Source organism: Colobus angolensis, unplaced genomic scaffold (genome assembly GCF_000951035.1).
Source record: "Colobus angolensis palliatus isolate OR3802 unplaced genomic scaffold, Cang.pa_1.0 Scaffold74, whole genome shotgun sequence".
NCBI lineage: Eukaryota > Metazoa > Chordata > Mammalia > Primates > Cercopithecidae > Colobus > Colobus angolensis.
The window spans coordinates 9,067,033-9,086,762 of record NW_012121154.1 but is presented as its reverse complement, the minus strand read 5'-3'; the positions used below and the strand labels follow the sequence as shown (position 1 = coordinate 9,086,762).

Here is a 19,730-nt window from a genome sequence, read left to right as displayed (position 1 = left end):
AACAAACCTGCACGTTATGCATATGTACCCTAGAACTTAAAGTATAAAAAAAAAAAAAAAAATCTCGTGGACAAAATGTAATCACAAAAAGAGTTTTAGAAAGCAGCTTTAATTTTTCTTTTTTTTTGTATTTAAGAAGCATGAAACCTACAGGACCTAAATTTTCTAATATATAGAAAACTTGAGCAAAGCAATAAAAATGAATAATATAGGAAAAAGTTATAAAAAGACGTCAGACAAAAAAATTAAAACAAATGGCTCATATGCTTTGTAAAACTTTCCCAGACTGACTGACAAATATATGCACATCAGAACAAAGAGACATGTATTTCTCCTCTCATAATGTTAAGGAAGGATGTACCCAGATTAAAAACGTTGAAATAAAAAAAAAAAAAAAAGAAAAGCTACAGACCTAGGTGTGGAGCTCCCAAGGTCTTGCTCGTTCTAGTTTTCATAGCAAACACAGGTGAAATCCCTCATCAGCCTCCTCTGTGCTGTTACTGATTTATATCTTCCTCTCATGAGGACTGCAAACCCCTGGGACAATGCCTAGTTTTAGATATTGAGGTTTTTCTTTGCATAAGAATAATTTACTGAAGATGGTCAGAAAACAAGTAGAATCTTAAACTATATGGTGCATAAGAATCACTTAAATAAATCGTAAAAAAGTACATCTTCACGGGCCACCCACGGAATGTTTTTTCAGTAGGTCTGGGCACAAGAATCTGCATCAAGTTTCAAGGCTACACTTTGAGAAATGCTGCTGTAGATGTATTATAAGGAGGGCTTACAGCACAGGGATCATCCCTGCGCTGTAAAATTAAGTATCGTGCATTTTTCTAAAGAGCTATAGTTATGTTTTATAATATTCTGCTAGCCTAGAAATACTGATTTACTTCATGAATGTGGAAAATATACTTCTTAAAAGTAGTTTGCACAGCTTTTTGTATATCAGTCATATCACAATGAAGTGGTTTAAAAGAATAAATTAAGTTGAGATTTTCATTTAAAAAATAGTTTGCTCACTCTAGGATCAAATCTAATTTCAGGCTCTGAAATTATGAAGTTTGAATCTCTAAGGAGCTGTTGAAGGTCTTTTCCATTTTTACAGTCCATCTTAATATAAAATATACTCTATTATCAGCCAGATAAACCAAACCAATACTTTCATGAGAAAGCCAGTGTATTTACGTGGAGAAATGATAGGAAGTTGGCAGTCAAAAGAAGCTAGTTTTTGAAATGAACGTTTATCTGTCATTCAGAAAGAATTTCATCATTTTAATTTAATACCTAGGTATTGGCACTCTGATGAAGAGAACCAAAGTGGGCACCTAGAATAATGTAATTAGAAATAGGGCTGGTTTCAGTCCCATCTTAAAATTTGATTAGGGTACTCAAAAGATGTTTATGGAAGAGAGGAATAATAAGAGGGAAACAATCACCATTAATTATTCCATTTTGGGTGCCTAGGTATAGTATCCTGTTTAGAACTCTAGAAGGTGTCGCATATGGCAAGTTAAAAATAATTATCAAAAGTTCCAGTGAAGGCTGTTAACCTTACAAGCTACAAATCCATTTTGAAATGAAAAAGTCAGGGAGAAAAAACAAAGACTGCAAGAGATGTTTTGTTACACCGATACCTTAAAAAAAAAAAAAAGCTGCATTTGTTTATATACTTAGATTTTAAAAATGGCCTAACCAAAATGTACTCATTTCTTGTTTGTAATTATGGAATGAATGAGACTCAGGCTGTTGCTTGTTATTACTTGGTAAATTTTATTTTTCTTTAAGATCTAATTAATCACATTTAAATAAAAGAAAAAATGGATGCTTTTTTGTCAGAAATGTACTGAGGTCATAAGAGAACAGAATGTCAATGTCAAAGCCTTTCTTTCTGTTCAAACAGAATTTAAAACTTCGCTTGTAAAATCTATCCTCCCTGCTGGAACACATCATCCAAAGACAAGTTGTTATTGTCTTGGTACATCACATGTCCTTTATCAGTCCTTGTACAAGTTGGAAATAAAGTGATTGGAGATAGTCAGGAAGAAGAAAAACAAACAATTATTATGCTGCTACATTAAATTGAAAATCTCCTCAAGTTATTGGACCAAATCAGCAACTAAATGTCTTAGGCAGTGACAAGAGAGATCCTATTTTCTGGCTGTCATATTTTAGGAGATTGAGAGCTGTGCTTGTCAGTAAGTCAGCAACAAAGAAGAATTATCTGTCTTTGCAGTAAATGACTGGGAGTGGCAACGTTACAAGTTCTGGAGAGAGAGAAAATCATTGACTAAGTCAATTTGAGGATTCCCGGGGTAAGTGAAAGAGTCATATACATTAATAGGATACTTTTCTATTACCTTTGGACTTCTCTTTCAACTTCCAGAACAAAGTTCTTTATCTTTAGCCGAAAGAGCATATTTAAAATCAGGAAGTTAAGAAGACTTCGAAGTTCTTCCTGGGCTTGTTCTGGGCCCTTGACACTTGAAAACTGGTCACATGATTGTCTTTCAGGGACTCACCCCACATCATTTTTCTACTCAACTGGCTCTGGACCCAAGTGAGACTGTCCTTCCTACTGTAGGGCATTAACAGCCTTGTTTTATAATAATACAGTAAAACATCATAAAGTGACTAAATATCATATATTATATAATTTTTTTAAAGAAAACACTAATTTCCAGGATCCCTAACTCATTCATCTAGCTCATACATAAGTGGCTGCATAGAATTCAGTCGCTTAGTATCTACTCAAGTCAAATAATTAGTTTGTTTTGTTTTGTTTTGTTTTGTTTTGAGATGGAGTCTCGCTCTGTTGCCCAGGCTAGAGTGCAGTGGCATGATCTTGGCTCATTGCAAGCTCTGCCTCCTGGATTCATGCCATTCTCCTGCCTCAGCCTCCAGAGTAGCTGGGACTACAGGCGCCCGCCACCACGCCCGGCTAATTTATTTTGCATTTTTAGTAGAGACGGGGTTTCACTGTATTAGCCAGGATGGTCTCGATCTCCCGACCTTGTGAATTCTGTAACCATATAGACCTTGCCTGCTTCCAGGGTGTGCCTGGGTCTCTTCTCAGGACTGTCCCTGGAAGGATGACAGCATTGCAGACAGGCATATTTTGCCTTGAAGCACAGCTGAGGCAATGGGGTATATATATGGACAGAGCTTGGTCATATGGGCTGTGATATCCACATGCATGTGTACCAGGTCCCTCATGGTCCTCATGGGGCAGGAGCAGCCCACAGGCTGTGACCCTGAAAATGTTAGGGGCTGGCCTGCCCACAGGCATTTGTGCAGACATTCCCAGTTTATACTCATCAAGGCAGACAGCTTATGTAAATGGGTGACATGGTTGCAGACAAACAGCAAGCGAATGCATTTAGAATTGTCAAAAAGTGTAGTCACCAGGATCAGGGAATGTACTGGCACCTTCAATACTGGCTAAACTTTTCACCCATCTGCCAAGATAACCTCCCCTTTCTTGGCATTAGGTCAAGAATTAGACTTTCCCTTAGGTGTTAAAGAAAAGATGCTGATAGCTTTAAGACCGACTCTAACATGTTTTTATGAAGTCATAAAACGTTCTTTCACATCAATTCTAGATTTACACTTTAGGAAATTCCTCAGAGACATGGTGTGCATCCAAAATAATGTGCCATTAGGTTGAATGTCTCAAAGCTGATCTGCTAAACATAAAAATATTTATGCTTTTCAGTGTAATAATTAAAGCCACTCTTCTAATATCCTTGGGAAAAAAAAACCAACCAAATACTGGAGCTGGAGGCATGGATAAGGCATCTTCTCTCAAAACTAATGCAAGGTGAAAGTGTGTGCTATTACTATTTGGGAAATAAAACCAGAGGCAATCTATTATCCATAGTTGCCTGCTGAAACAATAAAATAAAAATAAATGAATAAAAGAAAAACTGGAAGCACTACTTGATACCTTCTTCCTTTACTCAACAACTTCTCACTTTTGAGAAGCTAGTTTATCTTCTGATTGAAAACTCTGGCTTTCTAGGCTAGGCATGGTGTCTCACACCCATAGCAGCACTTTGGCAGGCTATGGCGGGTGATCATCTGAGCCCAGGTGTTTGAGACCAGCCTGGACAACATAGCGAGACCCCAAATACAAAAAATTTTGTATTTATTCTACAAAAAAATACAAAAATTATCTGAGTAGGGTGGCGCATTCCTATAGTCCCTGCTATTTGGGAGGCTGCGGCAGAAGGATCACTTGAGCCTGGGAGGTTAAGGCTGCTGTGAACCGTGACTGTATCACTGCACTCCAGCCTGGGTGACAGAGTGAGACCCTTTCTCAAAAAAAAAAAATTTTTTTTTGCCTTTGTATCCTTAGTATGTATATTTAAAAATAACTTAATATTTGTGGCAAGTTTTTGTGTTATCTTAATTTTTGCTCAGCATTTAACTAACCTTTCTGTATCTCTCGTAATGAATGTGTTATCTTTCTTGAGCATCAATTAAGAAGCCAGTGCCCTCTGTCTTCTGGGGTGGGGTGGGCATTTGTACAAGCTGAGGCAAGGGGAAGGTGGAAGCGTGTCATCCCTATGACCTTGCTTCTTCCTAGCCCTTTCCCCACAGCGCTGTTCCTTTGTGCAAGGGGGTGGCGATGCTGCTCCTCTTCCTGCTCCTATCTCTTCCTTAGCTAATTGCTCACTTCCCCTCAGCTTCCAACCATCCGCTCCTAAGCCAGGCTTGCACCTCCCACTGCCTTTGCTTAGGAAAGCATAATAATAACAAAACAATGACAACAACAGTCCTTGAAAAGGCATCTCCATTGTCATATTCATTTGTAGTTGTCCCTTCTCACTTGGAAGAAATGGCAGCTATGAAGAAAGGTCACCTTTCCATGCTTGTTTTTTAAACCTTTTCCATCCTATTTCAAGGCATTACTTTGCTATCAAAGTATCCTTTGCTGAACTTAATATTTTCAATACTGATGAAGCTTTCAAGGAAGAGTGGGCTGAATTAACTTGGAAACTCTCCTGGTGTGAATGAGCAATCTGCAGCAGAACATTTTCAAAAATTAAATGCACTTGAAATGCACTCAAAAGCCTAACTGAGTAAAGTTGGTAAGAGCTGCAGCAAAGAGCATCTTTACGGAAGTCACATGATCCACAAATTGCAGGAGTACATTTTTGCAGCATTTGGTACACACTTCAACACCTTGGGTTGATTAAAAGAAAATTTAATTTGCAATAATCAGCTGGTGGCAAGGGGAGCATGAAATTATGTTGGTGCATTGGTTTTGCACTTTGCGATATATTTCCTTGTAAATCAGGCATCTTTTTAATTTATCTTTAGGTTATAGAACATATAGCACAGCAAACTTTTTATTAAAAATTACTCTGCAGGGAGAGAGACAGTTAAATGTTAACCAAGCAAGCACTGTCTTCCTCTTGGCATCTAGCCCAAGGATAAAGCATAATTTAAGATGCTTTACTTCTTGGGTCAAGTGACACGCCATGAATTTCTGAAGACAAATGGCACCTCTTAGCAAAACCTCTATAAGATACAAGATATATAGCAGTCTCTACTGGGGAGGGCTGACAATTCTTTTGACTTGCCCTTTTAAATGACCGCCCTTGCTCATGGTCTAGTTTCTAGGGGAACTTAGAAAGAAAAGGATTTTTCATCACATGAATATGCCTTATCCTTTCTACTAGTCATTCACAGTCTGTCATTAGCCTGTGGTCCTCTTCTGGAATGCAACTGGTATAACAGCACATATGGGAGACTCCCTGCATTACGGAGTGACATTTGCTAAGTTCTAACATCTTCTAATTCACTAGGGGAGAGGATTGTGGTAGAATAGCATAGGGGACAAAGTAACATAAAGAAATCAGCACTGGCCTCAGAGAGAAGAGTCCCTCTCTGCATTGTCACCGACTCACTGTGGAATGCTGGGCAAGCTATCAAACCTCTGGGCCTCAGTTTCCTCATCTGTAACAAGAGGAAGCTCACATAGCTAAGGTCCTTCCTACTTCTAGTATTGATGATTCTGTATGAGGGCTGTCAAGGGGTGGAGCAGAGAAGCCAGTGGGGTGCTGGGGCAGAAGGTGACAGCTGAACATCATTGGAGTTGCTGCCCTTGTGATTCACAGAACAAAGGCTGGGTGGTTTTGAGGGGAGATAATATAATCCTAATGCTATTGAATACTCAGATCCTAAAAAGACAGTGTGATGCTTGTAACTGACATATTCCTTAAAAATATAAATAATTTTTTGTAGGGTTGAAATGGTAAAGAGGGATAAGTGGAATCATACTATAAATACAAGGGCTGACTTTGAAAAGTATGTCTTTGGTGGATTCCTTTATGAAGCTGAGAAAGTGGTTGTAAAGGGAATAATTATTTCTAATTTATCTGTTTCATGAGTTTGGAACTATATGAATTGTGTTTTCTTGGAATGAGGTACAGCTGCATTTTTTCTATATCAGAGCAACAGCTTTACTGTTACCTTTTATCAGGCTCTACAGTGAAAGCTAATTTTCCATCCTGGTTGCCTCATTATGGCATCAAAATGCTGTGACTCTTGGTTTGCAAACACATTTTCAAATGGCATATTTTCTGTTACTATCTTGTTCTTCTTAGAACTAGCAACTACCAGAAAGCAGAGAGCATACATACCTTAAATTAACCCCAGGCTATTCTAGAAAGTTTTAATGAATACATTTAAAATACAGTCCTTAAAGACTGGATTTTTATCCAGTGGGGTGAAAATCAGCACTTTCAAAATCATCATTACTTTTGGAATATCTAGATTGTTTCCTTCCTCATATAATGTAGAAATGTTGATTTAAAATTTTGTTTCATGTGGCCTTACCATGTCTCACGAAAACATCTTACCACCTAACTCTCGATTCCTGCAGCAGGCTCCAGGTACATACCTCCACATAGCACCTTTCTTCTCACAGTGAGGTTGACCTGCCCATTGCGGGCTGCATGGTGCATGAGGTCAATGACATAGCGGTGGGTTTTGCCGGCTACTGGAATCCCATCAACGTACACAAGCTCATCTCCTGGGTGAAGGCGGCCATCTCTGTCGGCTGAGCCCATGGCAATGACAGCTCCAATCAAAATCTAGAGAAGCAGTGAGAAGGAAAGGACATTCACATTTCAAACCTTCTTATTCTTTTTTTTTTTGAAACGGAATCTCACTCTGTCGCCCAGGCTGGAGTACAGTGGCCCAGTCTCGGCTCACTGCAAGCTACGCCATCTGAGTTCACGCCATCTTTTTCCTTTTTATATACAGTTATGTAACTTGTGGAAGACGTGATTCTCACATTCCATCCCTTGCCCTCAAATCTGAGCATGCACTTGTAAAGTAAAAAATGAGACGTTGGAAAGATGCCCTTCCAACTCTGTCAAGTTGTTTAGTGCTAGAGATAAATATTTTGAACATGCTGCTGACTGCCATGAAGTTTTGGGGACACCTGCTTTGTGGCTCATCATAAATGACGAATACCCTTAAGGAAAATTCTAATCCCAAATAATTTGATGCTAATTGGCTGAAACAAGGTGAGGGTTGAATTCTGGCTCCGTTTCACATTTGTGTGGTCTTAGATTAAGCTTCTTAAACTCTGTGAGCCTCAGTTTCTTCACTTGCAAAATAAGAAAAAAATAATCAGACCTACTTCATGGAGTTCTTGGGAGATTTGGATGAAATAACTCATGTGAAGCATTTAACTTTTTTCATGGCACTTAACAAGGGATCAAAAAGAGTCAAGGGGAAACTAGCTGTTGCACATTGTTAAATTCTGATAAAGATTGAAAGATTTCTTTTTCTTTGCTTTGAAAAGCTGGAGGGTAAGGAGAAAATAAAACAAAACAAAGCAAACTCATAGTTGGCTTTTTCCGGCCAGTTGACTTACTCAAAAAAATCTCAGACCTTCTCCAGATTTTTGCTCCATTCTTTTGAATACCTTCTCGGCGCACTGTCCTCTACGCAAAGGACATTCCCAGTTCTGCCTGTTCCCTGAAGTGCTTCTGCTGTTTAGGTGGCTACTGTGCCAGGAAGTGAGGAGGTACCCATCTGGGAAATGTGGTTGTTTTTATAATTCCCTGAACCAGGGACTGTGATGAAAGGCAACACATAAGGTTTCCCATGTCCCATTAGAGGCACTCAGTTTAGTGTCAATTAGCAGGGCTTTTTTCTTTCTCAGAGGAAAGAAAATAGTATTAAATATTTTAATTTTGCTGTTTAACCTATCAACAATTTTTCAGACTCATGACCAATAGGTCCCCCTTTTCTTTTGCCAGTGGCTTAGCCACACAGCAGCTGATGGCAGTGGTTACCATTAGCCTGATGATACTACAGAGGCTAAGTTTTATTTTCAATCCCTTGCTTCCAGATTGATTTCCTTCAGGCATAATAATTTCTTTCAAATCCCCTATCTGTGAATTCCAGCTAATTTGCAGAGTTGCTCCATCATGACCTTCGGGCTTGCATGTCTTCAGGCTTGGCAGCAGAACCATTCCTTTGTACTTAGTCTCACTGCTCAGAGTGGCCTGTCAACATGACAGCCAGATCTGAATGCCCAGGACTTCTCAGGTACGTGCAAAGTTATAGTCTGAAGGGCGTCACAGCCTTAGTCCATGGAATAGCTCTCTTTCTACACAGGAATGAAAATTTCCCACATGACTTCTGCTTTCCCCTTATTCCTGGGGAGTGAGGTAGGGTGAGAAATAGATTTGCTTCTGTATGGAATATTAAGTGTTCTGACAAATGATTCATGATTGCTGTCACAGGACAGGCCTGACATCTCCTGCCTTAGACTGGCTGCACAGTGTAGTTCTTTCCCTGCAACCCACAGTCCAGAAGTTGGGTATGCCCTGACATTCTCCACTTTCCCTTCTTGTCATGCCAACTTGAATTTATGAGTTTCTTTATAAAGATGTTCCAATCTATTCTTCAAAAGGCTCAACCCGCTATGGAGCACTTCAAAGATTTGGTAAGTGCTTTGTGCAAAAACCAGTTAAAATAAATGTTTCTCCGCTGCCCCACGAAAAGGTGCATTTAGTTGGTTTGGCCCAAAGAAAATGCTTCAACCTTTAGCTTTCCTATACACTTTAGTGAGACAGTTTACAGCTAGTTATAGAGGAAAAAAATGGCTTGTGAACTTCTTGGCTGGTTAATTATCAACTTTAAGGTATAGCTCTGATTCTGACTGATGAAAGTAAAACATAAAATAGTGGTTACAACTGAGAGAGCCATAGCTGCTATTGGGCCCTATACAAAAATAGTAAAGATGAAATTTCATATCGGAAAGTTCCTCTCTTGCTGTAGGAGAACAGCAAGATATACAGCAACATTTACGGACACTCTGGACATTATAGTGTGTGCCAGCAGTTTAATATCATTTATTGAAAAAAAGAGCCCAGTAAAAGATCTACTTGACTACCATATTGCTGTGAAATGACGTACTCCCCTTATTAATTAATTTATTCAACGAATATTCATTGAGCCCAGGATACTTTTAGGTGCTAGAAATTCATCAGTGAACAATAAACAAAAATCACTACCCTACAGAGTTTCCATTCTAGTGGTCAGACAATCATAAATGTAATAAATGTGTAAATTATATAGGATGCCAGAAAGGATTACTGTGGAAAAAATACAGTGGTTGGGAGTGGTGTCAGTCATGTGTCCAAAGTAGTGCTAGAGTTGGTTAGAATAGGCCTTTTATATATTTATTTCTAAATAGGCAGTATATTCAATTACCCCTTCAATTGAATATCTAATAAATAGCACATTCAGTATAACACAAGTATAAATTATATAGTTTTACATAATTATTATATGTATATTATATAGTTACATTATATAATGTAACCTTAACCGTGTTTCAAAAAAAGGTTGCCATACTGTTAAATAAACTTGAATTGAGCTGAGCATGGTGTGCTGTGTGGGTGCTCATGGTGCCTGCTCATTAGTGATATTATACAGTTACATTTGCTCCATCCATCAGGAGCTGCAGCCTTTGCTGGGCAGAGGCTGACCACTTGCACCGTCATTGCTTCCAGCTCTCCTGCCGCTGTGCACCTTAGCCTTTGGCATTTGGCACCTTTGTGCATTATATTTCACTGCTGACATAGAGATAGCTCGATATCTCTCTCTGTTCCAGAGAAAAAACCAACTTTTTGTCATTTACTTCCAATATGATTTGTCCACTTGACACATTCTATTATTTCCCCTTTGCCACCGTAGGGACTAGATAATCTAGGATTCTGTCTTGCACTGTAACTCATTTTGGTTTCCCAGTGCATACATTCCTATGTTCGCTTAAGCTCTTGCGAACATGCCTCAGGATATCTGACCCTTTAAGTCAGCAGTTCTCAAACTTTTGGATGCATAGGAATCACTGGGTGAGCTTATTAAAACAGTTCTGGATGCACCCCATGAGAGTCTGAGGCTGCAGGTCTGGGAGGGGCCTGAGACTCTGCAGGTTTAACAGGCTCCCAGGAGTTGAATGCTGCTGGTCCATAGATCAGTCACCCTTTGATAGCAAGGCTCTGATTCTTCTCACTTCCCAATAGCCACAGGATCTGTGGTCTCACTGATCACATCCCAAGTTGGCTGAGCACAAGACCTGTGCTCCCTGACCCATCACAGTAGCTGTTTTCTAGTTCTGCTAAGGCATCTATTCCCCTTACCATTGGTGCTTGGATCAGGATCCCTTACTTACCAGGTCAAATCCTTTTAGTCTTGCTGACCCCTGGCCCACTGGCCAGTGAGCCTTCCCAGCCAACTCTAGCCTTGCCCCATTCATTACCACCCTCTAGCCCAGGGGGACTCTTCAGCCTTAGCTGACCCTTCAGTTCCACTATTCAGTTTTCTCTTCTCTGCCCTCTCGGAGGAGGGTTTTTTTTTTCTCTCTCCTATCCCCATTGCTTTGGCCCTGAAGGAAGAGCTTTGTGGCAAAACAGAGCAAGAAAGAACTTCTCCGTGAACAACTGATCTGTGGCCCTATCTTTTCAATCGCCTTCTCTAAAACCCCAAAGAAACAAAACAATTCTACTTTATCTCATGCTGTGAGGGCACAGACCAAAACAGAACATTTGATGTGAAATAACAGCAATTCACATTCAAGTGGCTGCGATCCCAGTAAGTCAGGGGAGAAACTCACATTAACAAGAAAAAAAAAACCCCCAAAAACCAAGAAAGACACAAAGAAACCCAAAACCACCTTTCCAGGCCTTTTAGTCCCTTTAATTCTTTCCTGCACTGCCCAATGTTAGCCTAAGCCTAGGAGATCTGCTCTGTAGTATCTGTAGCCTGGGACAACTTGTCACTGTGGTGAGCAGATTTCAGGCTCTTTCCTTCTGAAACTCCTCCAACCAGTGCGCACCGGACTCCTGTGCCAAAGACTAGGTCTGTCATTGTCTGTCTTTGAATGGCTTTTCTCCAATGCAGTGTTTTCCAGATCTCTCCCTCTTGATGCCTTTCTATCTCTTTTTCAGCTCACAGCTGGAAATCCCATTTTTGTTCCTTTCTGGCAACTTTTCACTTCTTTCTATTTCTATTGTTATTTAACTGTGAAAAGCATTTCCTCTTGCAGGAAAAATGCCCATATGCTTTGTCTGAGCAGGAGTCCTGCTGTTCATTATTTGCTGAAAGCCGTGCTGTTGTGTTTAATGTGCACCCTGGGATGTCAATAGCATTTCCTATATATGGAGGCAGAAACCCATTTGATGTACTTATGAGACCTCCTTTAGTTGGGACCAAATCACCTTACATGCCTCTCCCTTTGTAGCTCACCAGCCACTAAATGAGGCTAGCACATTTTGTTTGTTATCTCTGGACTTAGAATGTAGAAAAGCTGGAAGGAAAGGTTTACGGGAGATCTTTACAGTTTCACTCTCCTGGACAGGGTCATTCTGAGATTCAATATTCTGGTTTTCAGGACTAATTTTTTAGCTTTATTTGCTTCGGAGAGACTTAAGCTGCTACTTTATGGCTTAAATGTCAAAATTGTAACTTGCAGCATGAGTATGTCTTAAATCATTCAAATGAAGGAATAAACCAGAATAAATCTAAGTAAACACAATAGGATAACCAGAAATCCATGTAATCTGAGGAGGCTTATCATAAATACTTGATGCCTGCCCACTGGAAGGGAGAAAGGATTCAGGAATGCAAAGCCAATATTCAGAAGTGATAGGAACCTGGGAACTTGTGTACAAACCAGGCAGAAAGATGTCCTGAGGCTGGGTGGTAACCACGGCTGCATTCACACATCTGAGCTTCATTTTGAACAGTACGTCTTCCATCCTGGTAACAATTCTATTGCTTCTGTGCCAGGCAAAGTCCAGCAAGACCACTGTCCTCTTGAGTCAGCCAAGACTATTCCCTCCCTATGACTCAGTCATGCAATTGCTTCTGCTTTTGGAGGAGGAGGGGAGCAGTTGAAGATAATATCTACAGAATAGGATGCTGGCTTACCCCCAAAGCAGACAAAGCATGAGCCAAGGGGTCCAATAAAGTCAGAATTTCATTTTGTAAAGACTCTATTAAAGTAAGTATCATAGAAAGAATCAGAAACTTTGTCGCTTTGCCTTGTATTTATTTTATAATTTAATGTTATTTGTATTTATAAATGGGAGAAAGGACCTGATAAATGTTTTTAGTGCTTAAGTTAGATTTTTAAAATATCTGGCCCTGGTTGAAGGCTCCATTGGCATAAAATATTCACCTTTCCAATGTCTTTTAATTCAGTCCTCTGGAATGGGTACTGGGATGGGAATCACAAAGATAGTAGCTTTAAAGAGTAACACAGGCATACAGGAGTTTTGGGAACTGCAGCCAGGCTCAGTCTAAAAGGAACCATTGCTTAGTTCAGCGAGTCGTTGTCATGGAGAAAGGCAAGCTCGATGTTGCTAAATTTAATTTTCAAGAGAAGATGAAAATCCATTTTTCAAAAGGTGAAATTAATTGATGCTCAGCAATTGTAAAATACTGGGGGAACTAAACAAAACATGCTGTAGGGCCGCCAGGACGCTATCTCTGTTTCCAGGACTAGGCCACTTTAATTCTGCAGAGCCTGTAGAATTTAGAGGCCTCAGAAAATATAAACTCTAGATCCTTACTTGTTCTGAGAAGCTCAGGTGACAGTTTTGACTTGGTGAAAAAATACTCTCTTCAATTCCATTTAATAAATACTTATTGTACCAGGCTAGGCTTGGAAGACATAAACACCATTAAATTACAGTCCTTGTCTTCAAGGAGCTCAGAGATTAGTAAAGGGGGGAAAAAAAGCATGTGAGTCAGTGTATTCTGGAACAAACAGAGAGCTCATCTTTCTGGTGAAAACCCCTTAGGTTGGTAAGTTTGAAGTATTATGTTAGTATAAGTGCAATGGATTCTAGATGAGTTTACCCTTAAATGCCCTATAATTGTTTCAGCTAGTGCTCAGTGTCCCACAGAATGATACAAAAATGGCCTTAAAGTTGTATTTTATTTTGAGCATGGTTTCATTTTGTTTCATTCATTTGATATCTTGTAAGCATATGGCTTTGCCATAAATAATTTGGTCTCAGCCCAAAGCGAAGTCTGGCCATTCTCCCTGGTTCCTGAAAGGAAACCTCAAAACTCTTGGAATTAGGAGTGTCTTTGTCATTCATGGTGAGCCCCTTTGACCATACCTGATGGTTTATGCTAAGGAGATGACTCAGGATGGGGCCAGCCAGACCAACAGTCTTAGAGTAGGGGCTGACCATACTAGAAAGACCAGCGAGGTAATTAGTGGGTTGTGCCTTTGAGCCACATGATATCAGCCTGGCCTCTGGGGAAGAAAGGGGGCTCAAGATTGAGGTCATCCTTGTGGGCAATGATTCAATCAATCACGCCCATGTAACGAAACACTAGGATAAAAACCCTGGACACCAAAGCTTGGGTGAACATCCCTGGCTGGCAATCCTCTCTGCAAGAATGCTGGAGGGTAACATGTCCCTAAGTGTGATAGAAGTGTCACATTTGGAACCCTTCTAGACTTTATCTTGTGCACCTCTTCTTTTGGCTGGTTCTAGTTTTTATGCTTTCACTACAATCAAACGGTAATCATAAATACAGTACTTTCTTGAGTTCTGAGTTATTCTAGTGAATTGCTGGACCTGAGGAAAGCTGTGAGCACAGGACAGTTCTCTGGGTGGCCTTGGACTCACCCAAATTTTTCCCCATTTTCTCTTGTAGTTCTCAAGAATAACTATAGAAGGTGCTAGGAACACAACATCTTGAGATAAAGAGGGGCTAGCTGGAACAGCCTGCGTTCTGTTCCAGTCCCCCCTAGAAACAGGATGCCCTTCAGTGCTTGAGTCCACTGTGATATACTTCTCCAGGGTAGAAACCCCACACTGGGCTGATTCTGGGGACCCTCAGCTGAGGTGCAAGTGTGAGTGGAGACTCCGTCTGTCCTAGGCAGCTCTCCTGAGCCTCGGGGAACTTGCTCTTCCTGAATCCTTGGCTTCTATTGTCCCTCGCTGCCTCCCTGTAAGTGACAAATCTACTTCATGTAGCCTGGCGTGTGGGTGAGTGTTCTGTCTCAACAGACGCAGACAAGTTGGCAACCAGTGCACGGTGAACCTACTACACGGTGGGGCCCCCAGATTCAGAGCTAGTGTTTAAAGTTGGGGTGGTCTACGGAGACTGTTCCCTTAGACTCTGACATTTGGCAAACTTATTTCAGCTGATACCAGGAGTCTTGGGCAGAGGTGGCAGTCTGGAGACTGTGACCTTAACCTCGAATTTGGCTCACTCTGGATAATGACACATTTTTCAATTCTGGGGCACTCATGTTGGATAAAAAGGGTAAGACAAAGTCCTTGCTTAGGAGAAATTTAAAATCCTGCTGAATAAACAAAATAGGCAGATACACGAACAATCCTGAAGGACGCCAAGCTGTATAAATACCCTGTGGAGGTCAGGAGGTTCTATAGCATAAATAAGTGCGCTAAATGCTTACAGATATGAAGGGACTTGAGAATGTTTTCAGTTCTATTATAAAACAAGGTGAGTTATAGAGGGCAGGAAGGCTGGAGGGCTGACTTGGTGGCCTAGGATCCCTGGTAATCTCAGAGTCGGAGATAGGGGAGAGTAAACAAAGCAGTGGATGGGAGTGAAACACAGCCAAGAGTTCCTTTTCCCTGTGACATGAGATTCTTAATTTAGTCTCTGAATAAATTTAAGTCTGAAGTTACTCGAGTCCTGTATTTTACTTCAGCATTCTACCTCCTCTCAAAGCACTATGAAAAATCTGGCCAATCCTCCTTGGCAAAAGCACCTTCACGTCTTCTTTGGCAGCTGGGGAGTTAGTGACGTTCTGGTTGACTGTTGCCAAATTTCATCCCCAGGAATTCGGAAATAAGTCTTTTTTCCTGGAGAGCCCTCATCCTTGGAGTATAAGCTCAGCTTCCTGGAGTTTTCTGTAGAAAGGGACCTCATCAATCATCCAGTTCAACTCCTCCCGCAGGGCAGAGGAAGCTCCTCGGAGTTCCTGCCAGGTTGCCGTTGCTTGCTTGAATACCTCTTGTGGGAAGGAGCCCACTCTTCACCCAGGACAATCTACTTTACTCTGAGACAGTTTAAACTGTTTCAGATTCCTTTCATTTATTACATTAACTTTTTTCTCCTGAGGATTTCTGCCTAGGTTTTATTTTTATTTTAAATTTTATTTTCTGGGGCCAGGCATGATGACACATGCTTATAGTCCTAGCTACTTAGGAGGCTGAGCGGGAGGATTGATTGAGCCCAGGAAGTTGAGACTGCAGTGAGCTGTGATCACATTACTACTGCACTCCAGCCTGGGTGACAGAGCGAGACTCTGTGTCAAGAAAACCACACATATATAATATTTATAGTACATACAGTATATTTAAAAACCATATATATATATATATATATATATATATAGAGAGAGAGAGAGAGAGAGAGAGAGAGAGACAGAGAGAGAGAGAGAGAGAGAGAGACAGAGAGAGAGTATATTTCCTGGGAGAATCTAGTAACCAGAGAAACAAAGTTGATAATGATAAACATTTATTCAGCACTTCATATGATCCAGATATAATGCCAAGACCTTTCCATATACATATATATATATATAAAATCTCCTTTGATCCTCAAAGCTACTCTGTAATAGAGCACTACTGTTATCCCCATCTTGCAGATGAGAAAGCTGAGGCTTAAAATTTAACTCCCTTACATGAGCTAGGATGGAGTTCAGGTGCCAGAGCCAGATGGGATGTAGATAGCTGACTGCACTGCTCAGGCCCTTCATTTATTCAAAACTTTCGTGGACCTGACTTAGTCACATTGGGTACCATTTAAGACATATCTTTTACAATGAGTGTTTTATAGCTGATATTTTAACATATGCTCGTAAATCTAGCCTTGCTGTGTTTTCTGTGTATTAGTGACTACTAGTATTTTATGTTTTTACTCTAAATACACACACACACACACACACACACACACACACACACACACACACACGTGTTCTACAAAGCCCTTCTAAATTTCCCAATATATATTATGCCAATGAAGTTGACTTTATGAACATCTTCTGGTAATCCCTTAATTCAAATCTGGCTGGGATTCTGCAGTGCTGAGCTTGACTTTATTTCTGTTTATCCCTGTGTTTTATCCTTTGCTGTTTTGGTTAAAAACATACATAATTCTGCTGTTCCCAGTTGGGTGTTACCATTACTCATGAATTGTTACCCAAAGATACCAGGGGTTCAGTGGAATTCGATAATGCAAATATTCAAGAGGAATTCAATCCATTCTAAAAAAGAGCAATGTCCCTATTGAATGTGATTTCTAATGAGAAATTTGTCATGGAGATACCTGCATGTCGTGAGATCTTTTTAAAGACAACAGCAAGGAAAAAAATAAAAAAAAAACCCAAAGCTTAAACTTCTTTATGAGAGTCCTAAAACATTTCCTTTTAGATATCACACTAAACACTATTTTCCCTGGTGTTTACTCATACAATACAGCTCCAAGCATGGAAATAAAGAAGATTCAACTTACAGGCTGTCCGGGCTCATCTCCCCCGAGGATTCTGAAGCCAAATCCAGACTCCATCCTCCGAAGGTGAACATCCAATTCCTTATAATCTGGACCTGGCATAAAGGAGATCCCAATGAGTAATGAATCCTACCTCTTTCCCAGCCCCTGAGGAACTGAACATACCAATGATAAATTAATTTTGTGGATGTGATTAATGAGAGTGCTGTTAGGGTCAATGGAAACCACAGAGGATACAAAAAATATGGTAGCAAAAAAGTAGGTATTCCAAATTTAGGTAGTCCCTGGAATAATAGTGACCAGCCAAGGGTACTACTGGGGTATTTATTACCAGAAGCAGAAAGAATACATGAATTTTCTGAGTAAGAAAATTGATGCCTTTATAATTCTTGATTTCCCTGAGAGCATTCAGATTGCCCTCAAGAAGCTTGACTGTCACTTTCAGGATGTTTACTCTGATTAGAACAATTATTACGCAAGTAAGAGAGAACAGATGGCAAAACCCTGGAACTGTCTAATAAAGCACTGCCTAGTAATTTATTAATATCTGTTTATGACATGATGCATCCAGTTTAGGAGTGTGTGTGTGTGTGTGTGTGTGTGTGTGTGTGTGTAGTATAAACATATGCCCAATAGAGGTTGTCTGTTTTAAAATTGTAAAAATTAGAAGATATAGAATTTAAACTTTCTTGTATTGGGGTTCAAGTGAAGCATTTATTTTCTGACAAACTCCTTTAGGGTTTTTATAACTTATAGGTAGAAATTCATCTGGGTCTAAGATGGACTTTTATCCCCGAAACATTTTAGAATGTGCAAGCCATAGATTGACTTTTGGCTTTATGAGAGTACTCAAAATAAATAAGAAGATACTTTTCTGAAGTCAGCTGAAAGAACAGAGATGTATTTCAAAATAAGCTGAAAAACTCTCCTGAATGTCATTTTTTTCAGCCTTAGAATAAACTAAAACTATTAAATATAAAAATGTTTTGACTTTTTAAGTAGAATCTGATTTATGCTTAGCCCGTCCCCTTGCCCCTTGGCACCTTCGTCAGGGGGAAAAACTTCAGTTGTGACCGAGCTGTGCATACTTTCATGTCCACTGCTGGGATGCCAGCAGATGATCAGTGGTTTCAAGAACTATTTTTTATGCTATCCCTTGCTTAAGAAATGTTTAGCGATTTCTGGGCCTTAATGGTTTAAAGGAGGTATTAGAACTGATAGAAGCAGGTATTAAGTAAAATTCCCCTTGCTTAAACAGGATCGTTGTAGAAATTAAGACGAGATTTCAGAGAATTCTCATGGGACAAAAATCTATGTCTGAGCCCATGATTATATAGTAGCGCTCGTTGCAGAGAGGCTCATTGACTGCTGGCCAGGCAGATATTTTCCAGGTTCTGCAGTAGGTAGGACCGCTGGAGTGATACAGTGTACAACACACAATTATACAGGCTTGCCTTGGTGCCCAACAACCTAGGCTATTCCCAGGGACATATGAAAGGCATCGTTCACTTCTGAGATGTGGGCAAATGCCAGTTATTTGCCTGGTGCTCTCTTAAACAAAGATGAATCAGGCACATAAGTACATATATTTGTATGCATTGTACAAGATTCAATGAGCATTCACACCCTTTTATGACCAAATGCACACATGACCAAGATCTTCTCCATTCAATGAATAATATGAAATTCTGCAAGAAGAATAACCAATTAGACCTCCACATCCTCTAGAAATTATATAATCAATCATATTTTAAAGATGGGAGAACTTTAAAAATTCCATTCCTATTAAATAGAGTAGTGGCAGAGGGAAGATGAAAACTTTGCCTTACACTCTATGAGACACAATTGGCTTTTGAACTCAGTTTCTTCTGAAGTCTCCATATCATACATGAAATCACATATTGGGGTGTGTGGTAAGGCTTTGGGAGTCTGGAGGCAGATGGAGTAGAGCTCTACAAAATCATAGCAGGCACCCGTACTCCACCCAAGGGAAGGAGAAAGAGAAGGGGAAATGGGAGATGACACATATTCCTCAATCACTGTTCAAACTTCTACAAGTTGATGATAATACGACTGTTCATGGCAATCTCTTCTGTAAGTCACTTTAAGCTTGGAGGAACTCTGGACCACGTACACATTAAAAATACAAATAGAAGGTGCTGTATTTGTGACACTTAAAATGATAGAGCCAGCATGTTTAACTGGAACTTCTCATCTCCTGTATTCTTCTCATTTTTGCATCACCACTGAGTATGCTAGGTGGGAAATTGTTCTTCCAGTGACTTCAGCACCCATCCATATTGCACAAGGAGCTTTACAAGAACCTTATTGTGTGATCCATCTTATTTGCTAAGTAAAACGTTTCCCCTAAAGAAATGCTGAAATTATGACAATCCCAGGAATGGAACTTTGAGAGGTGTCAAGGCACAAGAAGTTTGTCTTTTGTCAGAGAATCTGTGATTCCTGAAGGAATTAAGGGGCTTTTCTTTAATGAATAACTCATGACTTCTTTTTAGGAGAAAAATCTCGATTTTAGCAAGTAAATTTTATTTAACTCTGAAGAACAAAGACACGAACGAGGCATTTACTCTCCTCTTCCTGCTCTTTATGCACATTTTGGTGACAACTACGATCCTGTTGCTCTGACCCACCCTGATTTCAAATATAGGGTGGTATGTGCCAGC

General features: G+C 40.0%; 1 protein-coding gene across 1 annotated transcript in view; it reads right to left on the bottom strand.

Annotated features, from left to right (window-relative positions):
• The window catches only part of MAGI2 (membrane associated guanylate kinase, WW and PDZ domain containing 2), a 1,457,999-nt gene that overhangs the window by 101,036 nt on the left and 1,337,233 nt on the right, over positions 1 to 19,730 (bottom strand). The window contains exons 14-15 of the mRNA XM_011927762.1: positions 17,050 to 17,141; positions 6,914 to 7,106 (exon numbers count right to left, since the gene is read on the bottom strand). Of these exons, the coding sequence (XP_011783152.1) occupies positions 6,914 to 7,106; positions 17,050 to 17,141 (285 nt within the window). The remainder of the gene's footprint in view (positions 1 to 6,913; positions 7,107 to 17,049; positions 17,142 to 19,730) is intronic.